Genomic DNA, 27,836 nt, shown 5'->3' with positions numbered 1-27,836 from the left:
TCCAGTAAAAATATTAAAATAGTGGATGACCTTAATTTTGACTAAAGCAAGGCAGATTGATCAACCCACTGTAGGCCAAGCATCGGTCTGATATTTTTACAGAATGTAATGCAGATTGTTATATATTTTTTTTCTGACATGCAAGTCCACAAGTTGACTTAAAAGACATTTTGTTTTTAGCCTAAACCTTCATTGTAGACTCTTAGCTTAGCACAAGTGAACAGCATGTTGGGATTTTGGGAGACTTGGATTACACCAGACCAGCAGCATGGAGGCGTTTTTATGTTTTTTTTTTTAGTTTGACAACTGGTCACCAATCACTTAAATTATTTGAGGGATTCTGCATCAGTGTTTTACTGCGTGCTATGGACTAAAAAACTAAACCCAACCTTCAACCAGGCATGGGGATGAGTAGATAAAGACTGAATTTTCATTTTTGGATTAACTATTCCTTTAACGTAACGTTGCCTGCCCATAATTAAAGCTTCCCAAACTAGCAAAAGACAAGCTAATTTAGCATTAGCTACACAACAGCTGTCCAGAGACAGTCAGAAGAATACTAGCATGTAATTTGTTTACAGTGTGGGACATTTGAATTTCATCCATTGAAATTTTGATACAGCACTTAAATCATACAAATCTACAAAAGAATAAATATTAAAGCAATACAGAATGCTTGAGGGCTTCATATTTTGTTAGGCCTATATTTTCAACTTTAACATTAAATTCAACAGTAAAATTCAACAGAATGCAGGAAATGCAGTGTTTTACGCAAATGAAACCTATGCCTTGATTGGCATCACTTTAGGAGAGAGATTTTAGGTGGTGAAAGGTGAAAACAACAAGTTTTATTGTGGTTTGGTTCACTAATCAAAACAGTCAGTGTCATACACCCCGTGGAGACATAGAAGTTCATTTAAAACCCATTAGAGCTCAGTTGCGGCACTTTGCATCAGAACTGTTCTCCTCCTTCCATCGTAAATCAGTCAAACATGAACACAAAAACACCAAACCAATATTTTTATATTCTGTGTGACTTACTGTTTTTGGCGATATCGTTATCTCCGATTTCCATCCCGTATAAACGTCCATAAATCCGTTTAGAAATCCTTGAAAAAAGACGCTCCTTATGATCCAGATCTTGCCTGAGAATCGTCACATTTTTAAATTTTCTTCAGTATCCAAGTGATTCATTGGTAGTTGCCTGGACATCCGTGAATACATTGCAAAAAGGGGTAGCTAACACTTAATTCGGCACTCATTTAATGTCACTAAGTTGCCATAATGCAAAGAAATATATGCTAAGAAAACGGAGCTCCAGTTGTTGAACACATACTTCCTGTTTACGTCCCCCAAAGCATCATAGGATTTGCAGTTCCAGGCGGAACTCGTTTTTATTTACCTAAACTGGGAGGTCACGCAACAAAAAGACACGAATACAGATTTTGGCTCTATGCAATTTTTAACCAGCAAAGTTTATTTATATATAACAACAGTACAAAGTGAATCCTTGGCTTGCAAAATAGGTGTGCTTCATATTTACAATAGGTACACAATAATATATTATCATAACAAAACCAAAGCAAATTAAAAAAACAAAACAAGAGAACAACCTTTTTTTTTAAATACTTTAAGTTTCTTACAATTTTCACAACACTTTTATAAAACAAGAAGAACAGACAGCCATTATTATTATCATCATCATCATCGTCATCATCATCATTGCCAGTAATTACTATTTTACAGAACTCCAGTGTCTACAAAGGGTTTGTTTACAATGTGTTTAAAATGGAAGGATACTCATTTTATACTTGGTGATATTTTGACATGAGAGTAATACATTGATCTGGATTTCAATTCCTCTGCCTGATGCCGTAAAACAAACAAACAAAACAAAACAAAAAAAAATGCTGATTAAATGCTTCGTTTTTGTATAAGGAATGACACGTGCCAGTCAAAACCACAACACCATCTCTTCGGCAACACGTTACACTGAGAGCGAAAAAAGTGCACCAAGCATCTTCAATTAGCAATCAGCTCGAGCTGAAATGAGGTTTGTGAGCATCTATCCATATCTCACACAACTGGCAGTCAAATGGGATTCTGCGCTGCAGAAAGAGTAAACAAACTTGTCTCTTCTCAGTTAAAACTGTCCCAGAAATAAGTGTACAGCATGGAAACAAGCTATATCTAGTAACAAAATAACAAAAGAAAATCTCTTTCACAAAAAAAGGTGCATTCAGCTGTGATTTAAGACGTGTACAAATGGGCTTTTGGGAAGATTTGGACTAATGATGGCGCGGATCGATATGGAATACCAGGCAGAACTAAAGGGTGAATTAAAATGCATGCAAAAATCTCACACAAGACAAAAGGAAACATCCTGATATAAATGATCTCTGAGAGAAAAATCAAAGCCACTCTCAACCAATTTGCGTGCCTCTGATTACGTTCGTCACAATTCTGAATACAGGAGAGCTCATCTAAGAGTTGGAAAGACTCTAATAAACATACATTTCATCCCTTTGCAAAAAGGAAAAGGCATTTAGGTCCTGTTAAAATGATAAAAAGCATTACTCCATACAAGCAATGTGAGGTATGAGGAGGATACAATTCTATTTGCTGAAATTGGGAAGACACCTTAATCAAAAGGAATATGTTTTTGTGTGTATAAGTGCGCCATTTGTGTACCTAAAGATGTTTAATAGGGGGTGAGAAGGTGCTTTTTCAAATGAGGGAACAAATTACAACCCTTTCCCACTTCTGCCCCCACTGGCCTGACACAGTAATAGCACGTCAATCATCACCTCATCCTACATTTCTCCTTGCCTGTTAGTTTGATGTTTTTTTTTTTTCTTTCCATCTCCTGATCACACTGTGCACACAACTGACTCAGATCAAAGAGCAGCTTCAAAGCCGGAGCAGGAAACTAGAGCTAAAGGGGTTCTCTCTCTTTCTACCTCTCCCTCTCTCCTTATTTCTCGACACTTCTCTTCAAACAGCTCGGGCAAGCCGAGGTGCTGAGCGAGGCAGTGTCTGCCTGAGCCGGGCCGTACCCTCTTCACCTTTCCTTTTACTTTATCTTGCTAAGACAGTTCTCAGCTGAGTGCCAGGGCCAGGTATCGCTGCAAAAACCGCCGGGCTCCCGAAGCACGGAAAAGGACTGTGCCCGAGTCGAGGACTAATAAGATCAGGAACACTAAGCAGGTGGGTATCTAAGGCCACGGAGAAAAGAAGCACCTTTCACCCACTACTGGTGTTTGTCATGCTCCCAACGCACACAATTGCAGTATACTGTGCAAACCGTTAATACTACCTATTTTCAAGTACTTGATGTAAACAAGCAAACATGTATCTCGGAAGAAAATGAAATCACCTATCCAGAGGACGGAATCTACAGTTTGTTGTCATCCAGCTAGAAGGTCGGAAGGTTACATCAGCCTTTGAGCTTGTGACGTTTTGGTTTAAGTCAGGAGACGCGTCCACATGACATGAAACACACTCGTGTTCCTCCCAGATCTCTTCCCTACTCCTGCTTATGTTTCGTACCTTTCATGAGCTTCAAAACTCACCGTTCCAGTTATGTAAGCTTCAACTTAAACCGGCTCCACGCTCCTCTGTAAAGCATAAACCGATTTTTGACACATTAGTGAACAATTTGAAACAACAGGATCTTTTGGCACTTGGTCAAACTAGACCCACGCAGCTAGGCTTCTTATTGTCTGTGCGAGGACATGGGTGGTGGTGGTGGTGGTGGTCGTCATCGTCGGGTAAGATCTCCCATCAGCTAACATCTCAACTGGCCAACTAGAGCTGGCATGACTCATTAGCACTTGATAAAATCAAAGATGGACCCTTAAAAACACTTCTGATGTGTGACAGCATGCATGCAAAGTACACATAAAGTTGATCAAGTTCCCAAAGAGAGACAGACTGTGGTTATATAATGGAGAGTTTTAGCCTACAGAAACCAACTGATCCTTTGTTAAGCCCCTCCTCCAAACAGCAACTTTGCAGTCATGTATTAGCAACAGTAACTAGGCAACACAGGCCTGTCAAGCTTTGCATTTCTCTGCAGGTTGCAGTGGTGTGTATAGGACTCTAAGAAGAGCGATAGATGGTGTCTGTTTTGAAAAAACCTAAAACAACTAAACTAATTTGAGCTACGTATGTTAGCATGTATGGCTAACAAGTTTACTACCTGCAGTAACCTTACGCCCAGCCCAACTTGTGTTAGCTACCACGGCGAGTTAAACTGGGATTTGTTATGTGGGGGTTTGGCTGGTGAATAATCAAAGTGTGCCTCTTTCTGGCTCGCTCACTTAGGTCTTAGCCGGGTTAGCTTAGCTTTCTGTCTGATCAGGCTGGTCTAGCTGTGTCTCAAGAATCTGCTGTGCTTTATCTAATCCCTGCCCTTCCTTTTTCAACATTAATAAGTGTATTTGTGTTTTCTATCACATATGTATTGTATTTCAATGTCTGACTAATATTTGTTAGGATGTAGCTTTAGCTTCAGTTCAGAGCATCAGATGGAAAGATTGGAAAGTCCGCTGGAAATGGACTCAACTCAACTTAAGGTGTTTAAGTTAGCATTAGCTTACATTAGTTAGCTACAATTAATTTCACATGGTTTGCATTTCTAAATGTGTCAGATAGAGACATTAAAAATTCAGCTAAATTAGGATTGCAGGATGACTCAAGGAGTTTATGTTAGCATTAGCTGACATTAACTAGCTACAATTATTTTTACAGGGTTCTCATTTTAAAATGTGTCAGATGTGTCACATTAAAAAGTCTGCTAATAAGGAATTCTCTGCTGACTCAAGCAGTTTAAGTTCGCATTAGCTTACATTAGCTAATTTGCAGGCCACAGTCATCGTTTTAGCCAACAAAAAAAGATGAATTATTCCAGGGTTAACTCTTAGCCCATGGCTAATATGCAGTGTGAAAAGCCCTCTAGTGTCTCAAGACTTAGGGACGATTTTGATTAAATCTGCCTCTGTTTTCACTGTAAACCACGTGCAGTGCAAGAAAAGAAAGCTTGACAGATATAATAACAGTTGCCTAACTAAGGAAGGCGGGACTTATCGAAAGGTCAATTGCTGTTGTCTGGTCTCTACTAACTGCTAGCTGTACATACTGTGCTCTATGAGCAGCGGAGCCACAGCAGTGACAGCCACGATGCAGACAACACACACACTCTCCTCTAGCGGAAAAGTGATTTAGGGTAAATACTGTTTGGGAAGCAGTTGGATGGGCCGGGGCCAAGACGGACAAATGGAGCTGTTCACTTGACGAGCTACTGCAAATATCTATGGAGCTTCAGTTCAACTGAGCCCCTTTCTGTTTGCAAAACTCAAATAGACATACAAACAAACAAACAAATAATAATAAAAAAAAAAAACATTTGTACATTCACATACACTGATTGGCAAGTATCAACCGGTACATACACAGATGACCTAACTGGTGAAAAATGCCTTGGACACCAGAGTGATGCTGATTTAAGGTCATCTCCTAAATACACTAGAGACTTCATCGCCGTCATCCTCAGTTTAGGTGCAAGCATGCTGGCTGAACTGTGACCACCATGAGTGGAGTTCCATTGACTCTTAAGATGATGAGCACAAGTTTCATGTTTTCCTGTACACTTCTGATTGGATAAAGAGCAGGGGTTTTTTGTCCGTGTCACGTGAAGCATCAGTCCGAGGAGGGAAGGAGTGAGAGAAGACATGGACCATGGCCTGTTTTTACTACCACACCACCCTGATGTAGTGTTACACTCTTTATGTCTTTATACAACAACACTTGTGGGATCCCGGGTGGATATTTCAACTGCAACTGATAATATTCAAAATGTACAAGTACAAAAATAAAAATCTGAGAAAATCTGAATGCAAACTCAGCTGTCCAACATGAGATCTGCTCTTCTGCTTCTCGCCTTCTTCTTCTTTTTTTATTTTTTTTTTAAATCTCCATTTCACACTCAGATGCGAGTTTCTGACTGAGTAGAGAATAAATCTGTTTCTCCATTTGCTCTCACAGTCCTGCAGGAGTCTTCTTCAGCACGGCACACCCATGCACACGCACACACCCACCCACCCACCCACCCACACACACACACACACACACAACGCACGATTTCCTGTCAAACTGAGAGAAAATATCCTTTGAGAAAAAGAAACAAACGAAATAAATACAAGCCATGTTGTTGCCTTCTCTGCTGATGTTCCTTCCTCATGCCGTTATCAGCTGCAGGGCCTCTGTCTCATGAGTCTGTGGGCCCTTAGCTGGTGCCATCAGTGGAAGGAGGTGGGAGAATTACAAACTAAAGCAGTTGTGTGTCTGTCCGGCTGTGGATACAGAGAGGTCCCAGGTTTTGGTTCATGGTTCGAGCTCCCACGATGAGAGGTAAGTAATGCGGGACCTTTTTCGGGAGGTCCTGTAGAGATTGTGGTCCTGTCTCTCTCTCTTTCAGCAGCAGGGGGGAGGGTCACTCTCAGCTCTCAAGGGACATGGCAGAGATGAGCTGCTCCACCTTGTAGGCCAACCTCTGCTTCCTCGCCTGCTCGTCCTGCTCCAGGGCCGCTGTGATCTGTACGGAAGAGAAAACTGTGGTTAGAACTAGAAGTACCACCTTGCAGTTGTATGCTGCCCCCAAGCAGTCAAGTTGCAGTTTACATCCATGTCTGTCCAGTCTTATATAATATATGTGGTCATGACTTTGAAGGAATTTTTGGTGAAATTTTGTTGTAATTAGCGCATGAATTCTGAGTGATGAGTTATGGCAAAACAAAAGATATTCTCCCTAGCAGTTCTTGAGGTATCACATTCATGAGAATGTGACAGATATCTCAGGGATCACAGTGACCTTTAACCACCAACATCTCATCACTTCGTCCTTGAGTCCGAGTGGATGTTGGTGCCAAATGCAATGAAATTCCCTCAAGGCGTTCCTGAGATATCACATTAAGGAGAATGGGACAGATATGAGGCCTCAGTGATCTTGACCTTTGACCTTTGACTAATCAGTTCAATTTGAAGAAATTCCCTCCATGTGTTCCTGAGATACAGAATAGTATGGACGTAAGTTCACAGTTACCTTGACCTCTGACCTTTAACCACCAAAATCTAATGACAACTTTCTTGTGTCCAGGTGGATGTGTCTGCCAAATGAAATTTAGAACAAAGGAACACTTCGTACATCTATTAGATGAGACAGGTGTGTAGGACAGAGGCAAGTAGACCAAAAAGTTAAAAGAAGGATTTCTGCATACTGTCTCACTTGCAATATATCATTTATTTGCGACTTTTTGATACTGAACCTTCATCAGGCAAACCTGTTTGCCTGTTTGTAAGTTAGACAGTGTGGGGATCCTTGAAACTTTTTGAGCCAAATGCAATGAAATTCCCTCAAAGTGTTCCTGAGATATTGCATTCACAAGAATGGAATGGACATGAGATCAAAGTGACCTTCACCTTTGACCAACAAAATCTAATCAGTTCATCCTTGTGTCCAAGTGGATATTTGCCCCAATGTTGAAGAAATTCTCTCAAGACGTTTTTGAGATATTGTTCACAAGAATGGGACGAACGGACGTACAACCCAAGAACATAATGCCTCCAGCTACAGCTGTTGCCGGCACAGAGGCATAAAAAAAGCATGGTGTGACTGTGTCCATTACAGAATTAGATCTGATCCGAACATTTAATAGAAAATAATGTTTTTCTTCATGTGGCAGAGCCTGTTCTTTTCAGTTTCCATAAGGACATCACATGAAAGAAAAAGAAAAGAATTACATCACTGCCTTTGTCTTTGACAAGACAGAGAAACATTTGTGTATTAGCCTTTCCCGTTTTATCTTCTGAGCCCATTTCTTGTAAATTTGGCATTTGTCAAGACGGGTTCAAAAGGGATTCAGACAGGCTCTCCCCTTCGTTCTCTCATCTGGTGTCTGCCTTGTCAGGATGAATTTATGTCACAGTGACACCAACACACATGGCAAAGGCCTTTAATATGAATATAAAACAGCAAAAAAAAAAAAAAAAAAAAAAAAAAAATACTACAATATGGGCCCCGTTTTTTCAATATAGATTTCTATATTTGATATATCCAAACATCGCAGCCTTTGTCTCAACATATGGTTTCTATATCGCTACGGTGTGTTTGTTTGCAACTTTGGATCCATTTCTCATCAAGCTACACTGAGCTGAAATGCAGTGTTCAACTCAATAATTGATGATTCAAACAAAATAATTAATTGGCCCTTCTTATGCAATATGTCATTTAAAATATTCTGAGGTATGAGATGAATAATAGATGACTGTGGGAGAAAAAGTGTTACCCAGAATGCACTATTTATCCATGTTGAGTCACATTTTAGATTGCTAAAGGGAAAGCCTTTTCACTTCACTCAATCATTGTCTTCGGCCACTTAGAGTTTGATTATACTCCCAACGGCTGCATTCATTAACAGCTGTGGACGACCTGGACACCTATTAGTTCTGTTTATCACCCTTTGTGACAGATGTATTTTGAAGGTGTTTTGATTTTCACTCTTCAATTACGCTGTTCATTGTCTGTAACCGCTTATTGGCAGCTAACCCGTGCTTGAGCGGTATCCCCACCTTTTTTACACCACAAAGTGAGACAGGGCTCCTTAGCGAACCTTTTTTATGCCTGATCAAATCATGTTTTTGTAAGGAATTCATGGAGCCGATTTTTTAATACATTTTTTAATTGTTTGAAGTTGTGAATTCTTGTCTGGGACAGAGTTGTCCCAGTTCTCGAGAATGAGTGTAAGACTACTTTGCGGAGTCCATTTGGAGGACGTCTTCCACACATGTGCAGTAGATCGACGTCTGTAGCAGTTGCGGGGACAAGTCCTGTGTCCATGCAGTTACAAGAAATTAGGGGTTCACAGATGTCCAACCCTTGCAGAGCCTTGTGCAAAGTATAAGGGCTCGATTACACTCCCAAACGGACTCGTACTTGGAGGACGTTCCACGCCTGTTCAAGAGATCAGCATCTGCGGTGACCACATGGACAAGTCTGTGGACAAGTCCACGCGGTCACAACAAATTGGCATGGGGATCTCCACACAGAGCCTACACCGTCTGATGACGAGACTTATGTGACATGAACTCCAGCCGACCCTCTGTAACACCGGCTTTATTCGTACTCAGGGTCACTCAGAGGCCATGCCAGCAAAAAGCAAGAAAATAAATAAATAAATACTGACAAAATATCTGGTTTGTACAAGCATTGTGTCAACCTAACTCTCAAGTCTACTGCAAAAACATGGTGCTGTGTTTATTTGTGTACTTTTTTATAATGCTTCAAAATTCCCGTCAGGCATGATGGGAACATTTTTTCTGCTTTTTGTCCTTCAGTCAATCAGAACGACTTAGTTTTTAGGACGTTTGGTTTCAGTGGGTTGGTTGCTGCACCACCTTTTATGCAGTAAAAGTTGACTGACTGGCTTGTCGTCTGGAAAACATGTCAGCAACATTCTTGTTCTCTCTTTTTTTTTGCAGAGCATGGCAAACCTTTGTTTGCCGCCTGTCCTGTTGCAGAGCACAGTATCTGTCTGCCCACCTACCATCTTCCACTCATCTGCTTAAGTGCTCTTAAAGGCTGGCAGCTAGAGGCAGAGCGTTTCCTCCTCCTCATCGGGCCCGATAGCAATCTATTATTAATCTGTAGCACTGTATGCAGGTGCAGCTCCCACTGCCATCTCCCAAATCCATTTAAGTAGGCTGCAGCTCCGGCCCTGTTAGCCTGACACACATAGCCCTTTGTGAAGCGCTGAGCAAGAATGAAGCAACCGTTAGCGGCGCTGGGCAAGGGTTTTTTTTTCGCACTGCACTCTGGCAAACGGGAGATACTGCAGGCGTGATGGGCTACATGTGTAGAGCGTGCGTGCGCAAAACGAGTGTGTTTGCATGCGTCCGTGTGCATGTGTGCATCAGACGGCTACAACTGCAGAGGCAGCAAAAGTGAATGCTTGAGATTCATGGAGAGCAAAGGGGAAGCTGACTGGATAATGGGTGAAAAGAGGAGGAATGTACTGGAAGGAAGGAGGGAGAAAATAAGAGGTAGAGAGCGGGAAAGAGGGAGAGATACTGTGGTCCAACATAAAGGTCAGGCTAATGCTTCCCAGAGGAGGAGCTGACATTAGAAGCAGAATGTCTCCATAAATGCACTCTCGCGCTCTCCTCCTTCCCTATCTTCCTCCCTCCTTTTTTACGCTTCCTGTGATCTGACAGAGTGTGTGTGTGTGTGTGTGTGTGTTGCCCAGGATTCTGTTCAAGAGAGCCCCATATAACAGATAGCCTGCTCTAACTGAGCACAGGCAAAAGGACAGAGCGGCACGCTGAGAGCTTGTAGACATTCACTTTCTACTCTGCAGATCAGACACACCGGCTTGTTAAGCTCAGGTCTCACTAGACCTCTGGGCTTTGGGGGTGTCTACTGAAGACTCCGCGCTGACCTCACTAACCTTTGCCGGTTGCGAACAGGCCGGGAACACCGAGGGCAAGATATACGTACATTAAAGTGCGGGGGCAAATTTGTGGCGCGCCTTTTGTTCAATTCGCGCAATCTGTCCGTAATTACCTGATGATTTACTAAGGCAGCACCTCATTACGCAATCAGCGCCCGGGACTGCCCCCAGGTAAAATCTCTTAGTGGAGGAGCTCGGTCTGTAGTTCAGAGGAGGGATTTATCTGAGATCGCCAAGCTCAGAAAAGACATTATGTTGCACGGAAATACTCACTAATAAACATTTCACAACACTGAATAAGGGCACAGTTCAACTCCACCTGAGGAAAAACCTGTCTGTTACGCTATCAATTATAATATAACCTATTTTTTTATTGAATTTAAACTATCAGTACAACCAGAATCATTAAATGAAAAAGGCAAGAAAGAGATAGAGCAGAATGGAGCAGCAGAAACTCAGAGTAAAGCAGGTGGAGGATGGAAATGGTGTTGATACAGATGATGTTTCAGTGGAATACAGAGGTACAGGTCTTCTTGAATTTAATTAGCAAAAACCGCAATGTTCCATCCTCGCTTTGTTTGGTGCTATAAATATTCATGTGCTGTGTAACTTTATAATTACAATTCTCATTGTCTTTCCGTCTATTAGCGTTCTGTCCTTGATTCATTTATTTTATTGCAGTCACTGAGATGATGCATGTTTCTTTTTCGCCAACACTTTTAAATACTGCTGAGGTTTTTGTGCTAGCTCAGGATTTTTTTTTTTTTTGTACAAAACTGGCACTTGCAAATTGCATGAAGCTGAGTGACTGCAGATTGTGCAGTCAGCCACATTTATCATATCCTCTTCCACTATTTGTGCGATTCTCCAGCAAATATGCATACATTAAAGGGGTAGTTTGGATTATTTGGAAAGGGGTTGTATGAGGTACAGGAGCCCCGGTGTTACCTAAGTAGTGTACTGCTGCGGACATTATATTTAGAATATTTTAGAATATTTTCACTGCTGTACCTCATCATCAGACATCCTTTTCTGATGGGAAACCACAGTTAGTTAGTTAGTTTGTTTCTGTTATTGTGACTTCTGTGTTTTAAAAGGTTAGTTCTTATTCACTGAAGTCAGTGGGGGCATGTCGACCACCATCTACTGTAGCTAACACACTGACTATAAGTACCTCTTACACACTAATAATCTGAACTATCCCTTTAAGTAAGTTGAGGGGTTCACTGCTGACCGCCGGACTGCTCTTCAGGCAAACTGAGCTGATAAACGCGCACAACACCAGGTGCAGAACGCATCAAACACAATTGTGCTTGTTTCAGGTGCGAGAACAATGCACGTCTGCAAATATCACTTACCTCCTCGCTGTACTTGCTGACGTAAGAGTAGATCTCATTGAGAGCGCTGAGCATGTTGAACTCTGTGGAGTGCAGCCTGGCCTGTTCTGCCAAATAGGCATTCATGTCCTGGTCGCTAATGGCTGGCAGCCGGTTGATGTCAGCGTAGTACCTGAGGACGCAGACGAGGGGCAGCACTTGGCATCACTCGCAGACTCACTCGGTGAATGTAATAGCTCAAATGAGACCTAAACTCTTTATACAGTCAAATTTCTGGAGCCATAATATCACTTTCGCTAACAATGCATGCTTGTAACAGTCCCTCTCTAAAGGCTTTTACAGAATCTGGTTGAGAAGTGTATGCAAGAAGAAAGAGAATTATGAATCAATTTCCCCAAAGATCCCAGTTTTTATTGTAAGAGGATACAAAAAGGATATGACAGAGGGGATCAGAATGGTGTGTAAAGCGAGTGCACCAGCTCCTACCTCTCTACCCAGCTCTTGTAATTGGGGATATCTTTAGCGTAGAGCAGCTTATTGGATGGGGAGTCTTTGCCCAGGCGGTGCTCTGAAGTGGAGCAAGAATCCATAAAGGTCTGAGCTACTACAGACAGACAGGCGTCCGTGATGCTGCTCTTATGGATGTCAAACACAAACTGCGGGTTTTTGATCACGTTCACCCAGAAACGCAACGGAAGGCTGGGAGATGGAGACAAAGAGAATAAGTAAGAAACGAAATCTCATTGACATCAGGCAGGTTGAGTTTAAAAATAGATTTATTATGTGACAGTAGAGCAGTTAGAGCACGGTATGAGGACTGACTACGTGTGATACGGCTTTCGCGTCTTTAAAAAATGCGTCTTACCAGTTGCTTTTCCACGTGTGGCGCACGTCTGTGTCGTGAATGCCGTGTTTGTCTGCCTGCTCATCCAGGAAGTCAAACATGTATTTGATGGCGAGGGGAAGAGTGCTCCCTCGGTGAACTGTACTGAACAACGTCTCAAAGAGATCGTCGACGAATTTTTGTAGCGTACCCTGAGAGAAGGGAGAGAGCACAGAGAGATTAGCAATTTATGGGCAACCAGAGACAAAACTTAAAGAGTAACTTTGGTATTTTTCAACCTGGACCATATTTTTCCCATGTTTTTGTGCGTGAGTGACTAATGGGGACAACTGTTTTTGAAATTGGTCCAGTATTGAGAGAGAGCACTGCGGCTGGCAGAAGAAAAACTAAGCTACTATGTTATCCCTCTGGGCAACTGCGCACAGACAAAGTAAATCCTCTAAAAGTGCTTGTTTTTGCCACTGACAGGCTCAGATTACTATTTAAAGAGTCTGATAACATTATGGAAATGATCCCTACAGAGAGAGACCTTTTTTTAAAGAGTAACATACATTTTCTTTGACCAGAAAGAGCTTTTTAATTGCTCTCATCAAACTAACCAGACTCCATTTGCAATGCTGTAATTTTAACATCGTCATCTTAATTAAAAAGTCAATACAAACAAAATAAAACTCACCAAAAGTGTCTTGCCTCATCTTTCTACTGCTCAAACAATCACCAACTCTGTTTTTTTGGCTTAAAAAAAAAAACTTTATTCACTGAGTTAAAAGTGAAACTATTATGGCTGTACATGCTGTTTCTCCACACTGCTTCTCTGACGTCTGACCTCCCGCTTCTCTCCCAAAATTTTCACATCTAACGCTGTGAATAAAAGATTTATTTCAGCAAAACAGAGTTGGTGATTGCTGGAACTGTGGAAAAGCAAACCATGAGTTTTATGTGGTTTCTGTTGATGAAGATGACATTAAAATTACAGTTTTGCAAAGAGAGTTTGGTTGCGGTTCTGGCAACAGCAATAAAATGTCTGTTTCAGGTCAAACAAAATATATCTTACTATTTAAAAAATGTCTGTCTCTGTAGGAATCCTTTCCATAATGTTGTCAGACACTAAGAATAACAATCTGAGTCTGTCAGTGGCAAAAACAAGCACTTTAAGTGGACGCACTTTGACTGTGTGCAGTTGCCCGGAGGGATTATGTTGTAGCTCGGTTTTGCTTCTGCCAGTTGTAGAGCTCTTCCTCAATACTGGACCATTTTCTAAAATTGTTGTCCAAATTAGTCACTCAGCCTGTTGAATCACTTGCTGGCCCTCTGGTTTGAGCCACGTCAGTTGTTGCGGTCTTTAATCTGCTTGTCGTCTTGCTTAAGTTCCTTCAGCTTCTCTTGGACCTCTTATGTTCAACTTGCTTCGTTTGCTGGATATTTAATACACCTTCTCATTGCAGGTCGCCGTTTGCACTTCCTGATGGATGTCGTCTCTCGCAATAAATGCTCAGCAAGGCCTGAACTTTGTCATTGGTCCACTTGTTATAAGCTTTCTTGTGTCTCCATGTCAGTGTCTCACAACACAATGAAAAAAAAACAAAAAACAAAGTGGCTACAGACTTTTAAACATGGCATTTAATACTGCAAGTACTCAACCGATCAGAAATGTTGAGCACTGCAGGCTCCTCTCCCAAAGTTCCTTAACCTTTGGAAAGTACATGGTAATACCTCCCAAGCAGGGACTTTTTTGACCTCAGCACTTAATTTAGACTCTGGTTCCTGGGAAAAGTTTCTGTGGTTGAAATGCAATTTTGGACAAATAAACAAAGGAAAATAAGGCCCAGGTTGAAAAATACTAAAGTTACCCTTTAACCCAAAAAACGCAGCCTGAATGCAGTAAAAATCTGCGCCTGTGTTGTTGTCTATACAGATTCAAACGTGTCGACACATAGACCTGTATGAGAGAATACTGATGTACCTTGGTAGCTAGCAGCCTGGTCAGATAAATCTCCGAGACCATCTTGCTACCGCGGTCGCCTTCCTTCTGGTCTCCGTGTTCGTGGTTCTTCACCAGGTGCCACACCTTCACACCACTTTCTAGATCAGGGGTGATCATGGGAGCCCGTGAGCGGAGGCTGTCGGGACTGCCCGTGTAGCGGAACGAGGAATCTATCCGGGAAAGAAAAAAGAAAAAGAGAGATAAAGAATTATCAGTGAGCTTTAATGGCTGTGATTACGAAAGCGTCCTCTAGATGTAGCATTATGTAAGTGAGGCACACACTCGCACCTACAGCACACCCACATATACACGTATACACACGGCCTCTCACTCGTTTCCATCTCTCCTTTGTAACTCATTACAAAGCCGAATCTTCAGCGCACGCCTCCCGCTCTGAGCCACGCTGTAAAGGAAATTGCAGTGGTGGATAATTTCATAGAACAGCAGAGTAATGAAAGGGAGGGGGAGCTGTGGTCCCTGGTGTCGCATTGATTAGCAGTGGCCCTCTTGAAACTGGAATCCTTTGATGACACACAGGACGGGTGAAAACAAGACCTTGGCACCCATTTGTCTGATTACACACAGCGTGCAGGACGGAGGTATTCAGCAAGCAAGCAAAAACTTTATCTATGCAGAACATTTCATCCCAGGTGGACGCACAATGTGCTGCAGAGACTGAGCCACCAAAGTTACAGCCACAAGAACTGTGTACACTCTTAGAAATAAGGGTTCCTCCTGCAGGGAACCAAGAACACTTTGATTCTGAAGAACCCTTTTTGACAAAAGGATTCATCCCGGGCTCTTTGAGAGTTCCATTAAGAATCCTCTTCATCTAAAGAATCTTTTTTTGGAAGAAAGTGTCCTTCAGAGATTGTTGAAATCACCGAGGAACTTTTTTGTCAAGGGTTCTTTTAACTGTAATATAAAAGGGTTCTCAGCAGAACTCCCTGGGTGGGTCCTAGATTAAAAAAAAACCTGGAATATAATAAGATTCTCGGTTGAATCCCCTGAGTGGGTTCTAGACAAGAGCCTTCGAATATAAAAAGGTTCTTGGTAGAACAGTCTCAGTGAGTTCTGAGTAAACCTTGGGATATGAAAAAGGCTGTCTGTAGAACCTCCTGAGAGTGTTCTAGATAAAACCCCTGGAATATAAAAATTCCTTGGTAGAACCCCCTGGGTGGGCTCTGGATAAAAACCTTGCAATATAAAAAGGTTCTCAGTAAAAACCATGAATATGTTCTCGATAAATCCCTTGAAAAAAAACCATAGAACCATAGAAGGGTTGTCTGGAGAACCTATCATAGGGGGTTCTTGGTGAAACCTTTCACAGATGATTCTAGGTACATTTTATGTTGGATTTTAGGTAGAACTTTCCGAAAGGGTTACAAGTGGAACCTTTGTAAAAGGTTCTACCAAGAACCAGAGGGTTCTCCTATGGGGACAAGCTGAAGAACCTTTTATGGTTCTAGTTAGCACTATCTAGTTAGGATAGTGTAAAATAAAAAGTCCGATAAGTCCGACTGACCAGACTACTGAATGGTGTTTGGTGTTTTCGGTTAAGTTTTAAAAGATGACAGTTTTGCAGAACACCTAACGCGTGGAGACACAGATAATAAAGGTTTTAAAAGTTTTTTTAGGACATGTTTTGTTCCCATTCTCAAGAATGGGTGATTGTGTTTTCTTCTTCTTTCTGTGTCATGAATTATTTGATAATTGTTTGCGTTTTTCTTTTTTTGTTTTTCCATTCATCCTCTCTTCCTTTCCCCTCTTTCTGTAATCCATAGCTCGCTCACTGAGACATACTTGTGCCTGGCTCCTCTTTAAAGCACTCATAATTGGCTCTTCGCTGCCACATTGTACCAACGCCATGTTGAAAACGTCCCTGTCACACTCTAATCAATGCATCAAAAGATCCCTAATTTGTTAAGCACCGGAGCCACCCTCCTTCATCCATACATCCTTCTCGTCTCAGGCTCTCGTGTTCCTGCTGCCTTGCTCTTCTTCTCTCAGTCTGAATGATGCCGGTTTCAGTTTCGCTAATTAGCCTGCATCTCCTCCTGGCAGCCGGGTCTCTTGGGAATCAGGATCTGAGGATCTCAATGAGGATCTCTCTGACCTGGCTTCAAAGGCCGAGCTGAACAACAAAGCTTTTTGCTGCCGATGTAGCCACTTACACCTTTCAAATAAGACCAACCTGCGCCTCTGGAGTGTCCACTAGGGACCAGTGAGGGGTTGAATGTATGCGACTGTGTGCAGGGTGGATTGAGGACCCAAATCCCATCTTAATCCAGTCACTGGTTTTTCCTGCTCTGCTATTTCCCCGTTCCCTTCATTCTTCCGGCCCCCTCATCCTTTTCCCAACTCCCCTAATACTAAGCAGCGACCTGCAGCCCTTCTCTCTCCCTCTGCAGGCCTCAGCTCCAGGACACAGCCAGCAGCCAGCAGGAGAGAGTGTTCGGGCTGTTTTTAAGGCTAGAGGGGGGTGCCGGCGGTGTAAATTGAGTCAAGATGCTAAGTGCTGAACGTTAAATTGGTATGAATCCATCAGCAGGTGTCGAGGTGCAGCTGTGCCTGCTGTGCCAACCCATGATTGATGAGGGACGGGCACATGCCAGCAGAGAGCCTCTGCTTTCTATGCCATGCACGTCCAGCTCCAGTGCCTGTCGGAGCACTTGCACACACACACACACACACACACACACACACAAAACAGTAAAGAGAAGAATGCAAGCAAGGTACAGCCTCTCAGCAGCTCTTTGCAATTTCATGACAGATTAAAATATCCCCTGTGAGTAAGATATTTGAGAATTATTCCATCTGGGTGTAAAAGCAGTGGGTTAAAATTAAGCTACGATATTAAAATAACAAGATAATGCTGACAAGGGCTCCTCCCTTTTTTTTCATTGGTAGTTATTCTCGTTAAAGGCATAGTTTGAATTACGGGCTCCCCAGAAATGCTACTTTGGGGCATTTGGGGGGAGCTCTAAAACATAATGTTCCTGAAATAAATAATAATAGTTAAATGTGCTGATGGTGTGTGTTTATTCGCTCATTACATCATTATTTCCAAACATTTATCTTCACTAATTAATACAATGCTGTGTGCGCTGTTTGTTGCGCTGTCCGTGGTTCTAACACGGACCGGAGAAGATCGGCTTCGGTTGAATTCCAATTTCCGTCTTTCTCATGATTATAACAATCCACACGCAGAGGGGGAATGGCAGAGAAGTGAAGGGACAGTAAGGACTGAGAGAGATGGACGCAACAAAACAGCCGTTTCTACAGGTCCATGATACTTTATGCAAAGTCTCCCGTGTAAAAGCAAACATCTCAGTGAGTTCAGTTTGATTCAAGAACTGTTCGCAGTAGTTTACATTCAAAAAGCTCAGATAGCACATACCTCAATCATCTCTTCAAAAGAAAGAATAACTGGGTGCACTGTGATCTTCTAAATGTCATCACAGATAATCCACATTGTTTTACTGTACATAAACTGAAGATAAAAAAAAAAACTGAAGCATCTGCAGGTATCCAAATAAATAAGACTTGTAATTGCTTGCAGGGATAAGGATGCTGTTAGCTCCTTCTCTCTGTGTTAGGCAGTTTAAAGACAGTGTTCACTTTCTATCCCCAATCCTGATAATTGGCCATGCTCACTTATCTTTTTCTGTTTGTGTGAAGTATCATTCACACAGAATAATTAGCAATCACAAGTTGCCTGCTGCTGCTGCTGTGTGTGTCTGGCATCGGACCAAATTTGGCACTCAGCAGCACAAACTACAAGCACATCTGAAGCGTGTATGCATGTTTGTACAGCTACTACATGTATGTACCATATGCATGTGTGGGCGCAGATCTGCAGACAACTAGCAACCCACTGCGTCCAGCACAGAATGAATCGTTATTATAATATCGTGGCTTCAAAATCAACAATGGCCAGTATCTCTCACTCTCCCCTCTCCTCGTCATCTCTTTTTCTCTCTATTCTTCTCATTCTTGTACCATCCGACAAAGTTTGGACCTCAGCTGTACAGCAAACTGCAGCACACACAGTTGGAGAGAGAAAAAGGTTGCAAAAAAACAGCCCTCTGCAGCAAAAGGAAGAGCTGCTCCAAACAGAGCTGGCCATAGCTTTGGGGAGAATGGATTTGGCTTTGTTCATATCTTAAACAACTAATATAAAAACCATTCTGATGTGTCTGCGAGGCAACAAGATTACATTTGCATGGAATTAACTGTTGAATAAGCTCGCAAACACACATAATTGCCTAATATATTTGCTGTTGGCATTTTGCAATCAATGCAATCAATGTCAAAGCTGCAACGAGGGTATGAAAAGCACAGTCTGGTCCACTGACTCACCGTATCTGCTGATGGAGGTGCGGGATATGCTGGCTGAGGAAGGGATGTTGTATGATGAGGTCTGTTTGGGCACCAAAGCCACAACGCAGCGGTCTGACACCTGTGAAGAGACACAGACATACAACATGAATCTTCTGGTATCATAATGTTTTAGTGATTTCCACGTTTTAATAAGAACAGATAGGAGTTAACTCTAAAGTTATTTTGTTTTTCTGAAAACTGTTTATGCTGTAAGGTGAACTGGGTGTTCCAACAAAGATTAAGTCAAGTTAAGTTAAGTTTTAAACAGAGTTTAGCAAAAGCAGGTTTAAAATGAGCAAATCCAATTTTAAGCAGTCCTCTGTTAAACAATTAAAAACTAATATCTATTTAGTAAATCCAGATTTATTGATGCAAACTGAAATGAATTTAGTTTAATCGGTATGGAGATGCTTGTTTACCCATTTAAAATATTTAATATATTAAATATTAAATATGTGTGCTGTCGAGACCTAATAAGGAAGCTGGTAAGCTGTTTTGTTTTGGGCAGCTCTGTATTCTTAACAATAAATTTCAGTGTTTGCTAGCTAGCTAAAAATTTCACAAAACATTATACTGATTGCTAGCTAGCTAAAATTTAACAAAATGTTATATTGTTTGTCAGCCCGCTAAAAAGTTAATAAAATGTAACATTGTTCGCCAGCTAGCTAAAAAGTTAGCTAGCTTAGTTAGCCGACTCATGATAGCTCTGCAAAGAAGCTCTTATCTCTGCCCCTTTGGGAAAACTTGTTGGCCAAATTAAGAAAGAAATATGGCCAAGTAATATAAGATTTAAAAAATGGTCAACTTATGTTGCCAAACTCATGTCAAGACTGCAGCCATTTTAAAAGTTAAACCTTCTCAAGTGTAAGTTTAAGGTTACTCATCACATTTTTAACTGGACTTTTGGTGCAAAAGACAACAAAAAAAACAACCCAAAAACTTAATTTAGGCTTAAAGAGAGGTTTAAATCAAATCTTTCTTCATGTTAAGCCAGTTTAAAAGTTTGGTGCAGCATAATTTAAAATTAAACCATGATTTAATCTGGTTTAAAAATTCATCCGTGTTGGTGCAACCCAGCCCTAGTCCTGTTAGTAAAACATTTCCCAAACCCCTACGCAACACATCCCTTCCTGTCATATCTCTGCTCCCTGCTGTTTTCTACTAGAGCCCCGTGGCTTTTTTTCAGCAGAGCAGAGTGCTGTGGCTGCATGATGGCTGTACTCAACATGACTGTCATTGTCATCCCCTTCACAAACATTAGAGACATGATGTAAGCTTTGGAGCTGGGATAAGATGCTAAAAGGGAGTGAAAGAGAGACAAAGAGAGACTGTCAGACAGAGAGAGACAGAGACTAGAATGCTGAATGTCTCATCTCATGTACACTTCACACCCTTAAAGAAAAAGGGGTACGCAGGTATAATAATAGCATTAGAGCAGCATGAAGTCAGAGTCAAAGAGAAAGACGAAGAGAAGAGGCTCTGTAAAAGATGGTGCGTCATGAATAAGAGACACACACTGAGGTTCATCCTTTCCCCCTCTGTGGTTTATATTTACAAAGAGCTCTTGGCCCTGTGTGATGTGCTCCAGTCACTTCAGATAAGCTGAGAAAAACTGATGCAAACAACAATAAAAAGGAAGGTTTTAAAATCTATTTTAAGCAGACAGCTTTTATCAGTTGAACAGTGCGATTACTTCATCATGAAATGGGAATTAAACTATAATTAATATGTAATGAAAACTGTCATACTGTTAGTACACTGAAGCTAAAGCTATATTGTGATATTTTAAGAAACAGCTAGCTAAAAAGTTAACAAAACATTACATTGTTTGCTAGTTAGCTAAAATGTTACCAAAAACACGACACTGTTTGTTAGCTAGCTAGAATGTTAACAAAATGTGACACTTTTGCCAGCAAGCTACTATGTTTACAGAACATTACCTTGTTTGCTAGCGAGCTAAATAGTTAACAAGAACATTACATTGTTTGCCAGCTAGCTATAATGTTAATAAAAATATTAAATTGTTTGCTAGCTAGCTAAAATGTTAACAAAAACATTACACTGTTTTCCAGCTATTTTAAACATTAACAAAACATTATATTGTTTGCTAGTTAGCTAGAATGTTGACATAAAACATTACATTGTTTGATAACTAGCTAAAATATCAACAAAAACATTACATTAATTACATTGCCAGTTAGCCAAAATGTTAACAAAACTTTACAATGTTTGCCAGCTAACTAAAATGTTTGTTAGCCTAGTTAGCGCACATGATGGCTTCACAGAGAAGCTCTCATTTCTCCTCTTTTGGTTGAATTATGGAAGCAATATGGCCAAACAATAGAAAATTAAAAAGAAACTGCCTGGCAGCGACTTGCAGACTGTTTCAGCAGATCAACTGGAGTGGAAGAGAGAAGAGACACATCATAAAACTTAGTTGGGTTGAGTGTAAAAGATGGTGTGTCATGAATAGGAGACCTTTCCCCCTCTGTGGTTTATATTTACAAAGAGCTCTTGGTCTCGAATGATGTGCTCCAGTCATTTCTGATAAACTGAGAAAAACGGCTGCAAACCACATTAAAAAGGATGGTTTTAAAATCTATTTTGAGACACTTCTTAGCAGAGATCTTTTATCAGTTGAACAATGGGATTAATTCATCATGAGATGGCAATTAAACAATAATAAGTGTTTGAAATGCTCACAGTGTTAGTACACAAAAATATCACATTTTAGAAAACACAGCAAACAAAACTTTTAGTTCTTTTCTGAAAGCCAAAACAACAAACAGCTTGTTGGCTGGCATTTACAGCCCACCCTGAGGAGGGATTTCTGCTTCAGACCCAGCGAAGAAAAACTGATGAGCCTCCAGTGGAGAAATAAACAAAAGGCAAATGCCAGGCTCCGAAAGGAATACCTCAAAGAATCTATAGAAAAACAGAAAAGTCTTCTTTTCATTTGCTTCAGCAGGAACAGGCTCTTTCTCATCCTTTGTTGCAAAATAAGCTTGTGGATACTGGGATGGACATTTACAGCGTTCCTCCCTGTCCTGAGAGACTACCCGCCTCTCATCCACCCTGAGTCTTGTCCTCACCCTTTTCTCCCGCTCTTTCCAAACTAATCTCTGCTGTGCCATTAGTTGAAGTTGCCATCTGGCCTCTACTGGCCACACTGGAGAGACACTTGAAACTGGGGATGAAATCTGGAGGAATCCTCTTAAAGACGATGTCGCTCTGGTGCACCAGCCTCTTGGAGGGAAATGACAAATTGTCTTCCTCACCCCCAACCCCTCACCCACGACTGCCATCTTCTTTCAGCTCACCTCCTTCTCATTTGTCTCCGCTTTTCTAAACTTAATTTCTACGGCCTTTAGCTTTCTCTTGGCTGATGACACACCGACCAACTGCTTTTCTTGTGATGCATTTTCTCTTGGGAGCATGAAATAGCTTCTCTGTCTCTGCCTTGCCCTCTTTCCCTCTTGAAATTAAATAGAGTTTAATCAATATGGAGATGCTTGCTTACCCAAATTGAAACAAATAAATAATAAATTTGCTTGCTGTTGGGACTTAGTAAGTATAAATTAGTTTGACTGCCTGTGTGCTTAAAAATGTTACATTGCTTGCTAGTTACCTAAAAAGTTCATAAAACATTACACTGTTTGACGGGTAGTGAAAAAGTTGATAAAATGTTACACTGATGCTAGTTAGTTAAAAAGTTAAAATGTTACATAGTTTTCCAGCTAGGTAAGAAGTTAAAAAACATTACTTTGTTTGTTAGTTAGCTAAAAAAGTTGACAAAATGTTACATAGTTTTCTATCTAGCTAAGAAGTTAACAAACATTCCATTGTTTGTAAGCTAGCTAAAAAGCTAACAAAATGTTACACTGTTACACTGTTTGCCACTTAACTAAAGAGTTAATAAAACATTACACTGTTTGACAGGTAGAGAAAACATTAATAAAATGTTACACTGATGCTAGCTGCCTAAAAAATTAACAAAATGCTACACAGTTTTCTAGCTAGCTAAGAAGTTAACAAAATGTTACATAGTTTTTTAGCTAGTTAAGAAGTTAACAAACATGTTTGCTAGCTAGCCAAAAAGTTAACAAATGTTACATTGAATATTATGCTAGGTAGCTAAAAATTAATATACCATTACGTTGTTTGCTAGCTATGTAAAAAGTTAGTTTATGTAGCCTGGTTAACCCTCTCATGATGGCTTTAACTTCTCCTTCTGTGAGAAAAACTTGCTGGCCATAGGAGACAGTATGGTCAATATAGCTCTGATAGCTCTTGGGGGGGAAATTGTCTTCCTCACCCCCCACTCCACACCCACGACAGCCATCTTTGACCCTCTCAGCTCACCTCTTTCCCATTTATCTCCGCTTTTCTGAACCTAATTTCTACGGCCTTTAGCTTCCTCCCGGCTGACGACGCACGGACCAACTTTAATACACCAAACAGCGTGGACCTGCGTGAAGTTTCCACTGCTATTCCTGTGATACATTTTCTCTGGGGAGCATGAAATAGCTTCTCTGTCCCCCCTTTCCCTTTACGCCTCCCTCCATCTCTCCCTCTTTCTCTCTGCTTTTTATGGCTGACAGAGAGGCTACAGCAGAGATGGGTCCTTGTGATAGAGTAAATGATTGAAGGCGTGCAGATTCGCCCTTCAGGGATAATCCAGTGTGGGGCTGATAGTGGGCAGGTGTGATAAGGGCTGTGGGCCCTGCCTGTGATAAGACCTTCCATTAGACAGTGCAGAGCCGACCAGACAGCAGAGTGTGGTCAGCCCCTATCTTTCTTTTCTCAGCCCTCCCCACATACACAACCCCACAGCCCCTGTCCCTAGCCTGTCTGTCCCATCTCTCATGCCCTCGGACTCATGCCCTCAGATCACGATGCTTATCAAACCTGTCGACTCTGCCCACAAGCTTGGAAACACAACCTGTGCATATGTGCACTCCTCGTCAGGAATGATGAAAGGTGAGCTGTGCCATTATGTGTGAACAGAACTTTGTCTGATCGTCTTTCTAATGGAATTTAAGTTTGGTATTTATCAATGAAATGTCATTGAAAAATGATGTGTGAGTTTTTACAAATACTGCTGTTGTTGTTGTCCCAGGTTAAAAGAGTCCAGTGAAGTACACTTAAAGCTAGTACAAGGAACTTTCATGTTGTGTTGATCTGTGGACAAATTATCACAAAATATGACATCAAAAATAAAATTATCTACATAAAAATTGCCCTTTTCCTCTTTCTTCCTTCTTTCTTGCTGCTGGTCTTGTTTGTTTCTGTAGATTATATAGCGGGGTCGTATTTTAATATGGTAAGTATATAGTTAGAATCTCATAGTGGTAGAATTAATTTAGGTATATTTAGTATATGCATGATTAATGTATTAAAAGTATTCTATTTTGATGTACTAACAATATGCTTAATATGCTAATGATAGAGCTACTAAATATATAATCAAATACAATGAAGTCTATTTGACTGCACTATACTGAGACACCATTAAGATGCACTGAAATGTACTTGAGTACATCTTTTTACACTGTTGCTGCTGTATTTTAAAAAAGTACTTTAACTTTGTTTGAACTCAACAATAGAAACACTTTGATTGAATTCTGAATATATTTCTTATGTATTACAAGCAACATTGGACAAGTAATTGAAATTCAGTAATTCCTGACATTAGTTACATTAGTTACTTCTCAAGTAATTGAATTACTTTTCCAGTCAACACATTATGTAAAGTAATTAGTCACTATGGAAAGTAACTTTTGCATTACTTTTAAATGTCTGCTTTAATTCTCCAATTAATAGACACATCATGTACTTATATTATTTTAGTGACAACTGTAAATTTTCTATCTACCATTGTACCCATTATCACTAATAAGTTATTACTACTCACAACCACCAGAGGGCAGCAACAAGTTGAGTCCACCTGTAAGCTACACTTTTATTGCCCTGTAGGATTCTCATAGATCCGAGAAAAAGATGCAAGAAACAAATGTATTTATTCATTTCAGTAATTGTAATTGTATTATTAATTTGAGAAAAGTAATTAGTAACATGTCTAATCAGTGACAAAAGTAGTGGAATTAGAGTAATGTAAAATTACTTTGTAATGTATTTATTTCCATTACTAAGTGTGTTAAGATTCATCTGAAAATTTGATTAAAATACACTGACGGTAGAGAAAAACTTCAGCATTAGTATTAAAAGATGTAGTTAAGTATATTTAAGTGCATCTTAAGATGTCTCAAAATAGTACAGTTAAGTACACATAATTGTATTTTAGTATATCTTTAGTAGCACTAATGATATATCATTACTATAGTAAGTGCAGCGTTAGTATGTCGAAAATAGCACACCTTCAGCACACGATTCATGAATCCATGGAAGCACAGTATATTAAGTATATGTAAATTAAGTGTGCTTTAGGATTTAGCTTTAGTATATACTATTTTTTTTCACCTGGGATTGGATATATGATTCAAAGTGAAGCAGCAGTGCAGGATTAATCAAATATGTCTTGTCTTTTTCAATGGAAAACATTATTTGTTAAATTATTTACTCAGAAAAGACTCTTCCTCCTAAAAAAAACCTTCATATTCCCCTCTGTGTGAGTTTGGTATTCAGGTTTACAACAGGGACCAGCGAGCCAAGACAGGCACGGCATTAGATTAATGAACAGATAGCAATGTAGTAGTATCCGTTGTGTCTGGCTCTGTTGAAAATAGCCCAAAATGCCCCAAGTGATGTCTGCAAGGTGGGTAACAGGATCTAGCTGGCAGGCTCTCCTGGTGTGGTCATCAGTGTCTGCTCTCCCTGTTCCTTCACCGCAGAGAAGAGGACACACGGAGGTCACCGGGCAGCAGGGGATGGAAGTTTCCAAACTGACTTTCACTTTATGTTTTTGACGCAGTCTCGGCCGAAGCGAAAGAGGGAGCGGTCTGCCCTTTACTGTCATTTATCTGCACATTACGACTAATATTCCTGACAGAACACGCACACTGTCCAATGTGTCCCCACAAATGGATGCAGCAAACAAATATTAATGTGCTGCGAAAGCCCACCTGTCATAAATCAACACTTTGTCAAACATCATCAGTGTAATTACTCACACAGCACTCCGGTGAATACAGCCAGGGTCTGTTTGCAATTTGAATTGTCATAAATAAACTCAGCAATCTGACAACTTCAGCTCATGATAATGTCCTGTTTATTAGAATTATTAACCTTTAACTGGTTTCTGTATCCTGGGGGACACAGTCATTGTCATTATCTATCTATCTATCTATCTATCTATCTATCTATCTATCTATCTATCTATCTATCTCAAAAATCCAAAATGGCGGCGTACATAGACAAACATTCTGGCAGTGATGTAGGTGTTGTTATTTTTACAGGATTTTATATATTTTTGGACGATTTTATTTTAGACAAAAATATTTTTTTTAAGGATGACTCTACAAGTAATCAATAACATGAAGGCGTGAAATATTGATTAGTCTTTATTTTACTCTTAAATGTGTATTATTGATTAATTCACCAGTGTACACGTGTTTTCGCAAGGTCACTGGTCGAAATGCTCGCAACTTTTTCCCCCCGTTTCCTTCAGCTTCTATTGCCAACAGGATATTGCTAGTGTAGGGTCAGATGGTAAGATAAAACAGGAATAAGCTTAAAGGGACAGTTCACCTCAAAATCAAAAATACATATTTGCCCCCTGGCTTGTAGTGCTGTTTATCCATCTAGATTTTTTTTGGTGTGAATTGAGTTTTGGCGATACAGACCATAGATATATGTGCCTTCTGTCCAGTATAACGGAACTAAATGGGACTCAGCTTGTGCTGCTCAAAGTATCACAAGCTGAGTCCCATTTAGTTCCAGAAATCATGACCCAGCTACTCAAGATAAGACCTTCTTGTGAGCAGTTTTCATGTAGGAACTACTTTCTTTCTGTACTAAAATCTCCCAGAACTGCTTTCTTTTCTCCTGTAAATAAAGTAGAACTACATAAAACTGCTCACAACAAGGTCTCTGGATTATCTTGAGTAACTGGATCATGATTTTTGGAATTTTTTTTATACTTTGAGTGCCACAAGAAGAGGAAGCAGAAATCTCTACGGCCAAAACAATCTAGAGGGATAACTAGCACGACAGGCCAGGGGAAGAACATGTATTTTTGATTTTGGAGTGATGTGAAATGTGAATGACTTGTTGATTAGTCAAAGTTTCCAGCTTTCAAAACTCATGAAAATTAGAAACTAAAGGTCACATTTTGAGAAAGTTTTATTATTTTAGTCTAGATGTTTGAGAAAATAGCAGTTAATTAATTTTCCGAAATATTTCTGTGCTTGCCCATTTATTGGTTAATGCTGCCCTATCTCCAAAGCGACTCAAGTATGTAAGAAGCCTGATTCATGTGGCTGAGGAACTCCTCAGGATCCCTGCTTATACTGCCCAGATACCATCCAGCAGGGGCAAGGTTGACACCACCATGTCTCAAGATGACAGAGACGAGGGAGGTGGAGACGAAAGAGAGTGCGATGAAACGCTTTCCCTCTGACGGGGCGGAGGATTAAACAACAAAAAGATCCAAATCAGCAATCAGCCAAAAAACTCTCCAATCTCATAAATCTTTTATCTCAACTCCTGTGTTTGTCTGTGTGTAAGCATGTGCAATGTGCTGCATGTGTGTGCGCATAATCGAGTGCGTTTCTATCTTTATCTATGCAAGAATGAGACTGTAAAAAATACAGAAATAGAAAGAG

At 40.5% G+C, this 27,836-nt stretch overlaps 1 protein-coding gene across 1 annotated transcript in view; it reads right to left on the bottom strand.

Annotated features, from left to right (window-relative positions):
- Positions 1-6,184: 6,184 nt before the first annotated feature.
- Positions 6,185-27,836, bottom strand: part of plxna2 (plexin A2) — a 265,500-nt gene continuing 243,848 nt past the window's right edge. Inside the window, exons 27-32 of the mRNA XM_084720421.1 lie at positions 19,033-19,132; positions 14,650-14,840; positions 12,708-12,877; positions 12,329-12,541; positions 11,864-12,014; positions 6,185-6,595 (exon numbers count right to left, since the gene is read on the bottom strand). Of these exons, the coding sequence (XP_084576547.1) occupies positions 6,500-6,595; positions 11,864-12,014; positions 12,329-12,541; positions 12,708-12,877; positions 14,650-14,840; positions 19,033-19,132 (921 nt within the window). The 3' untranslated portion in view covers positions 6,185-6,499. The remainder of the gene's footprint in view (positions 6,596-11,863; positions 12,015-12,328; positions 12,542-12,707; positions 12,878-14,649; positions 14,841-19,032; positions 19,133-27,836) is intronic.

The sequence above is a fragment of the Lutjanus erythropterus genome, chromosome 6 (assembly GCF_056507025.1).
Source record: "Lutjanus erythropterus isolate fLutEry1 chromosome 6, fLutEry1.hap2, whole genome shotgun sequence".
NCBI lineage: Eukaryota > Metazoa > Chordata > Actinopteri > Lutjaniformes > Lutjanidae > Lutjanus > Lutjanus erythropterus.
The sequence above is the reverse complement of the archived record's forward strand: the minus strand, read 5'-3'. Positions and strand labels throughout refer to the sequence as shown.